A 7,320-nucleotide genomic window follows, 5' to 3' on the forward strand; every position below is an offset into this window, starting at 1 on the left:
CAATTTATGAGTAGTCGATCGGTATTTCTTGAATAAATTTTTATTAATTTTAATTGCATCAGTATTCTTTTTTTTTTCAATACATATTTTTTTTAAACTGATATTCTGTGAAAATCACGACAGCAGTGCAACATTTATTAGATCGCATCACTAAATATTCAGGAAGATCACTATTCTCAGAAAGACAAAAGGGACAAGGAAAGTGAGTGCCAAGAAAATGTATTTAAATTATCGCGCTTCAAAAATGTAAAAAAAAAATGTCTTTTCTATGTGATTAAGATTTTTCTTTCATTGGATAAAAATATTATTCTTGGTCTGATAACTATTATGAAACTTAAAAATTTTTCTTTTTTTTCACAATATTCGTTTTTTGGACATTTTCTTATTATTAGATCAATAAAAAGTTTAAAGTGAGTAAAAATCGGTTAAGGCTTCCATATATGGCTGTGTTCAACCTCAAAACAAAAAGAAACTTCCATAATTTCTTATAAATAGACTGAACTTGGAATTAAAAAAAAAAGTATTTTTGAGCATGAGAGAATTATGTAGTTTTTATTCATCGCCTATAGTCAACATATCAACATGTAAAAATGGCTCAAGTCTTACCCCGTACCTGAAATAAAAACTGATTCAGGTCAGTTTTTCCTTCTAGACATATCAAAATATGGAAAAACGACGAAAATTTAGACTCCAACATATGAGTAATAATTCATTGAATTAAAATATGCTTACAATTAACAAGATTTTGCTAATAAAATATAATATATTTTCATTTTATTTTCCAATGAGAATAAATGAAACAACTATACCAATAATCTGAATGATAAATAGTACAAATTATATGTTGTAGATTGAATAAGATTGAATGAAAAAACTATACAACAATAATCTGAATGATAAATAGAACAAATCATATCTGATTGATCGAATTCATTTTTTTTGTAGTCTTGTTTCTGTAAAATATACATGCTCATTACTATTTGACAGCATAGAAATTTCAATTGTGCACTATTGTTTTATTTTTCACCTGATAGACGTCCTGGTAGATGATGGTGGTAATATCCATGATGATATGCGATATTTGTTGATGGGGGAGGATAAACAGCACTCCACAGATACGATCCAGCAGTTTGCTGTTGGTGATGATGTTGTGGCTGTTGAGTTTGTTGTTGCAATAATTGTTGCACTTGGGCAATATCAATATATTCTTGTAGCTCACCGTCTTCGTTAAACTGATCAGTTCTTCTTGGATCGTTACTACCATGATGAAAAAATAAATTTTGCTGAATATGGTCAAGACCAGCTAGTGAATTCATTTCCTCATAATTATTGCCACATCGTCGCATCGTGAGTGCCTGCATCTTTTTTCAAATTATTATTAAAGGTTATTGAGCAGGATTATCTTCTTTTTTCTTCAATTAATAATTAAATATTTATTTTCTCTCTCTCTCTCTCTCTCTCTTTTAGAATTCTTCCGTTGATATAGATACGTTGGGGTAAAATAGTAGTCTCTAGTATGCTTTATCTGGGTATACTAGAATCAGTAGCCCAACGAATATGAGTCACCTATAAGCATTATCAAAAAGATATGAATAAAGACTTCATGCAATGAGAACAAAAAAAAATGAAGTCGAAACAATATATTTGTGGATTCAATAAAGAACGTGATAAAAAAATTTAGTTTTCACAACACCACTGACAATACTTTTCACAACCTTTCTTTTCCTCTCGATGTTCTATCAAAGCGATTGCACGTTTTGGAACTAAGCGATCGAAAGATAATTTTTTTTTTTAATAAACAGGTCACGATCACACATTTGTTATGCATCTTCAGAAATTAATGCAAAGCACTGGAAATTTGTGAAACGAGAGCGTAAACTGCAACGTTTTTCACTAGCTCTTTATAGGAAAGAACGAGCTCGCGCGCGCTCGCTGACTGTTACGTGTGCTGGCGGGAATAAGAAATCGGGTGAATACAGAACAAGACTATAGTGAATGAAAGATTCCACAGCAAGTCAAATGATCGAAAAGACAGGAACAGAGAGAAGAGGTGGCTGGCAATGATCGAGAAACGCTGGTAATTCAAAATGATCTTTTCGCAGTGCTAAAAAGATTTTTTTCATTATTAATACATAATTCACAGACAGAGATCTGTTTATTATATGATAGAAAACTACGTTAAAAAAAGCATTCGATGCTATAAAAATTATTCTTTTTATTTATTTATATATATATATATCTTAAAATTCAATTACAAAATAAAAATGGAAATAAAGTATTACAGTTTTAAAAAGATAAATGTTTTGAAAAATATTAATTCTTTCTTAAAAATAATATAGCATTGATTTTTTTAGTACTTTTTTATTTTTAGAATATCCGCCACTATCGTTAAGGGATCACACTTTTTTAATATTATTGTATTAATTTTTACTTATATTTATAAATATACATGTATAAATATATTTATAAATATATTTATACAGTGAAATATTTTCGTGCAAATGGTTGAAGTTTTCCACTCTTTATCTTACATGTTGATAAAGACTAAGTAAATTTTTTCTTTTTTAATCATTGGAATTGTAATGATTAAATAAATTATTTTTAATATCAGAATTTATTTATTTATTTATTTCGGTTTTGATAACTTACCAACTATTGAAGATTTTAAAAAAAAGTTTGTTCATACGGAAATAAGTTTAATTTTTTAATCAAACAGTAATCCATAAATAAAGTCACAAGAGATTTAACAGATGTCATGGTCGTCAAAACATTGAGTCACTTAGCAGTCGACTTATAGGCATCATGACGTGCACGATGAATAGCATCTCAGCCCAGTCTTCCTGATAACTTCAATTCCTCTCGATCGTCAAAGTATGTGGAACCAGAAATTTTTCATATTTTAAAGATTTGGATAGCTAAGATAGTATTGTATATGTTGAGTTGTTGAGTTTTTTTTAGTAACCTGCATTTAAAAAAGAGTATTTATTGATATTTTTCTTGAAATTTCTACGAAACAAACGAGCTGTATTCTACATTGTTAGTTAATTTCAATCTTCGTATGGAAATCATAATTGTAAACCAAGAGAATGTAAAACTTCAATACATACATTATATTCGAATGATTGATTTTTCGATATTAATTCGTTAATAATATAAAAATTCTTTTTTTTCTAGATACTTATAGAGTTATAGCTAAAATTTATCTAGATCAACTCATGTAGATATTAAGTGCTGATTTGGACTTGAATCAGGCCCATTGCACGGATTACCTGTTAATTTAATAGCTGACCTCGTGTAAGCAGGACTAATCTCTATATACCAAGAACTATTTTAACACACAGTTAAATTCTACAGAACAGAAAATAGACATTTTTGTTTCATCAAATATTGGAAGGTTTTCTATTTCAATTAACTGAATAACATTTTTTCATTGAAATCAATTGAATTCAATGATATTATCATTGGTTTTCATATTGGTGTGGTACGAAAACCATGCTTACATTCAAGGGTTATTTGCGACTGTGATCATTCGAACGAAATATGCGAGGTTAGCGAAAAGAATCTAAAAAATGAGTAACTTTTTTGAAGCTCGATTAGTGTCGATAGAAATTCATGATCTCGATCAGCTGGGGTGACTAAAGAAACTGACTGTTTCCATATAGAATGCCCTGTGTATACGTATGTATATATATATACTGAAAGATGGTCAAGATCAGTTGCTGAAAGTTCTTTTTGAATTTTATAAATAATATATATTTTGATGTATATCTCTCACAAAAATAAAAAATATAAATACAAATTAATATTCATATCTTTCACCTACACGTTTTCTAGAATTCATGAAATTTTTCCATACAAAAACTGGTCTGTCTTTCAGTACCTGTATAAACAATATAATGTTTGATTAATTGTACAATACATCATTTTTAAATACATTTTATATCGAAAAATATGAACCCACGTGGAAAAGTATAATATAAATTATATATAAAATTTACATAGATTATGTATAAATTATATATAGATTATACATACTAAATAGGCCCAAAACTATGTATTATCTATGTAAAACTTATACATAATCTATGTAAATTTTATATATAATTTATATTATACTTTTCCGCGTTAGGTAAAGAATGCATACAACAAATGTTTATATTGACTATAAACAGATTGACAAACCGAATTATATTTCAGGCATGTTGAAAATAATATTGAACAGAAAATTCCTGATAAATAGCTGTGATGATTAATTTTGATTAAGATTTCTATTGTTGTTATTTTCTTCGATTATTTGTTCATTCTCGGTTTTATGACGATTTTAATAATTACACAATGTAACAGTTCTGTTAGTTTTTTTCGTTATAAATTTCTTTAGCAGATGAACTGTATTAGAAAAAATAACGAATAATATTTTTTCATGCTTTTTTTTCCGAATTAACTCGATGATTCAAAAACTTCGGCATCGTTCGAGCTGGTCTCGAACCGGTTAAAAATCACCTACATTGCGCCTTTTAAACTCAATATACTGTTGTGAGCTATATGTTGGTTGTATGTATATATTCATTCATTGACTTGAATGAAACTATACGTTTGCTGCCTCTGCCTACGTGCGATGACGTCACTATTGTGTGGGCGCAACCCCACGTTAAGTTCCCTATCCTTATTTCTTGATACTTCTCAACAACCCCCTTCCGCTTTCTGGGATTGCGCAGTCGAATAAGTGGCAACGTGAGAAATTTTATACACAAACGATGGCACAAGTTCTATAGGCTTTGAAATAAGCTATGGTTTAATCTTGCATTTGAGTAAAGTGGGTCCATACATATTCTCAAAGATGTTTGGTTTCATTTATTGGTTGCTATGTTTATGATGAATCGATTATATTATGAATTGATGATATTAACATCAGTCAACTACTTAACTTCCTAATTATTATGTCTTGAAACAAACAAGAATTGTTGATGAGATAACTATCTAATCTTTTGAATTATATCGATATGAATTTGTCAATCAGTATATATTTACAAAAACCAATTAAATGTGTGATTTATTTGGATGCAGAATAATAATTGATACAAAAATGACGCAGTGATGAAATTTTTCTAGAAGATTCGAGATAGATGGAGTACAATTTTCAAATTAAAGAGAGCTCATTAATTTTTTTACAGATATGAAATGAGCGAAAACAGGTATAAGAAAGAAACAGTCATTTTTTTATACTTCTTAAACATATTCAAGAATAGATGCACAAAAACTGGTATAATACCGGTTGTCAGTAAGAATTGCAAAATTAAATAATATTATTAGAATGTGTCTGGATAATACTCATATGAATTGGAAAAAAATCAAAATTGTAGAATAAAGTAAAAAAAATTAGAAAGTTCTAGAAAACGAATATGATAAGATTTATAATTTGTATCAAACACGATGTGGAGAAAAAATTGAAAGGGAAAAAATAGGTCGTTGCTTGGTGGGGACAGAGGGACGTTTGACTTAAACGGAGGAACGGCACACGCCATATGTGGTGAGACTAACCTGTACGTGGGCTAACCGCCTCTTCGTGTGCCGAAGTGAACACACCTTTTTAACGGTGTTACATTAATATTGTAATATCCAAGAAATAAAGTATATATGGATATGAAAAAAAGGGTGGGGAGTTGAGACATCGGATCATAAGCATGTATATACCTAAGATACTGCTGGACCGGAATCATAAGTATCTCTATCTTTGTTCAGTATTTACAGCCAGGGCAAGTAGAGATGTCTATCTGCCCACGTTTGAAACAATCATTCAGGAAGGAGGCAGGCTCTTTTTTTCTTGTGTATGAAAATGTTATCTTATTACTCGACTCTTTTTTCTCTTTCTGTACAAATAAATTTCTCGTGATGATGTCTTTTAAAGGATATCATGAACTTGTGTTCAAATTTTATTGAAAAAAAAGCCTTGAAAGACTGTAGATTTTTACGAGACAAATTTCGTAACATTAAGAAATTTAATAATGACAACATGCAAAAAGTGAAACTGACTTTTCATCATTACTGCTCATATTGTAATAATACGTTAGTACCGATATAATGTGAGTAAGTCTGTAAAAAATATTTAGATCCTGTCTCACTATCGCGGGCTGTTTTAAAAATCATGAATAAAAGAGCCAAGAAAAAATCAAGCTCTTAACTTTTTTTCGTTATCGTGTGAAAAATATCTTATAATCCAGTATGTTAATGTGAAATCTGTGAAAAAAAAAACTAAATTTAACATTTTATTTTAAGCTTTATAGAAATTTCGTGGAAGCAAGGGTTTTTTTTTTTGATGTGTAAACATCTTTAGGCGCGGGTGACAGTTGGAGTGAAATGAAAAAACCAAAAAAAAGAGCGTCATATCCTTTGACGGATGTTAGCCTGACTCCATTACTATAATAAGCGCTATGGTAGATTATGTATAGTATAATAGGTTATCCAGGGGTCGGTAACTGTTATCATGAGGCAATTTTAAATGCTAATGAATTAGGAAATGTCATTTATAAGTGAAAAAAATATATATTCAATGAAAATACAAAATAAATTTATTTTAAATTTGGAAAAAATCTTAAGTAAATTCGAAAAATTGAAAACGACGACGTCACGGACCACTGACTTAAAATACTTATACCCGGTAAAGAGTCTCGCTTTTTAAAAATTGAGGCGAGACTCTACCGAGTCTCTTGATATATACCTATTTGAACAAACATAATCAAAATTGTTTCAAAATTTACTTTTCGTTTTTTTTTTGTAAATTTTTTTAAATAATGAATTAAACATAACATTTTATTTATTTTTTCAATTAAACTATGAAACACATACTTTTTACATTAGAAAATCTAAAAATGACATTGTATACATATTCTAACAGGTATAACTGAAATTTATTTACAATTTACTTATTTTTGTAAATAGACAATGAAAATTTTTTTTTTTTTTTATAAACATAAGTCAGTTAAACGTTTCAGCTGCATATATTACTTTTTAATTATATTATGTTTTAATAATATTTATCTTTTCTGAATAATTTGAAGTTATCCTAATCATATCAAGTCGTGCGATTTTTTTTTATGAGACATGCATTTTGACATTTATTTTTATAATTCATCTAAAAATATATTTTTTTAGCTGCACATATATAACTAAGTATTTGTCAATATATTTCAATTGAATATTATATATTTCATTTTTGGAATTCCAACTATGAAGTTTAAAAATTAGAGATATAGATATAATCAAGATACAAAATAAATATAATTTATATCAAATTTATATTTTTTCTAAATTAAAAGTATAAAT

At 28.5% G+C, this 7,320-nt stretch overlaps 1 protein-coding gene across 1 annotated transcript; it reads right to left on the reverse strand.

Annotated features, from left to right (window-relative positions):
- Window positions 1–846: 846 nt before the first annotated feature.
- Window positions 847–2,050, reverse strand: LOC122859604. The gene is made up of 2 exons (XM_044163296.1): window positions 1,028–2,050; window positions 847–953 (listed from the first exon to the last, which is right to left on the reverse strand). The coding sequence occupies exons 1-2, from the start codon at window positions 1,359–1,361 to the stop codon at window positions 931–933; spliced, it is 357 nt and encodes a 118-aa protein (XP_044019231.1). The 5' UTR covers window positions 1,362–2,050; the 3' UTR covers window positions 847–930.
- Window positions 2,051–7,320: the final 5,270 nt, after the last annotated feature.

This window comes from Aphidius gifuensis, linkage group LG6 (genome assembly GCF_014905175.1).
Source record: "Aphidius gifuensis isolate YNYX2018 linkage group LG6, ASM1490517v1, whole genome shotgun sequence".
In the NCBI taxonomy this organism is placed as follows: Eukaryota; Metazoa; Arthropoda; class Insecta; order Hymenoptera; family Braconidae; genus Aphidius; species Aphidius gifuensis.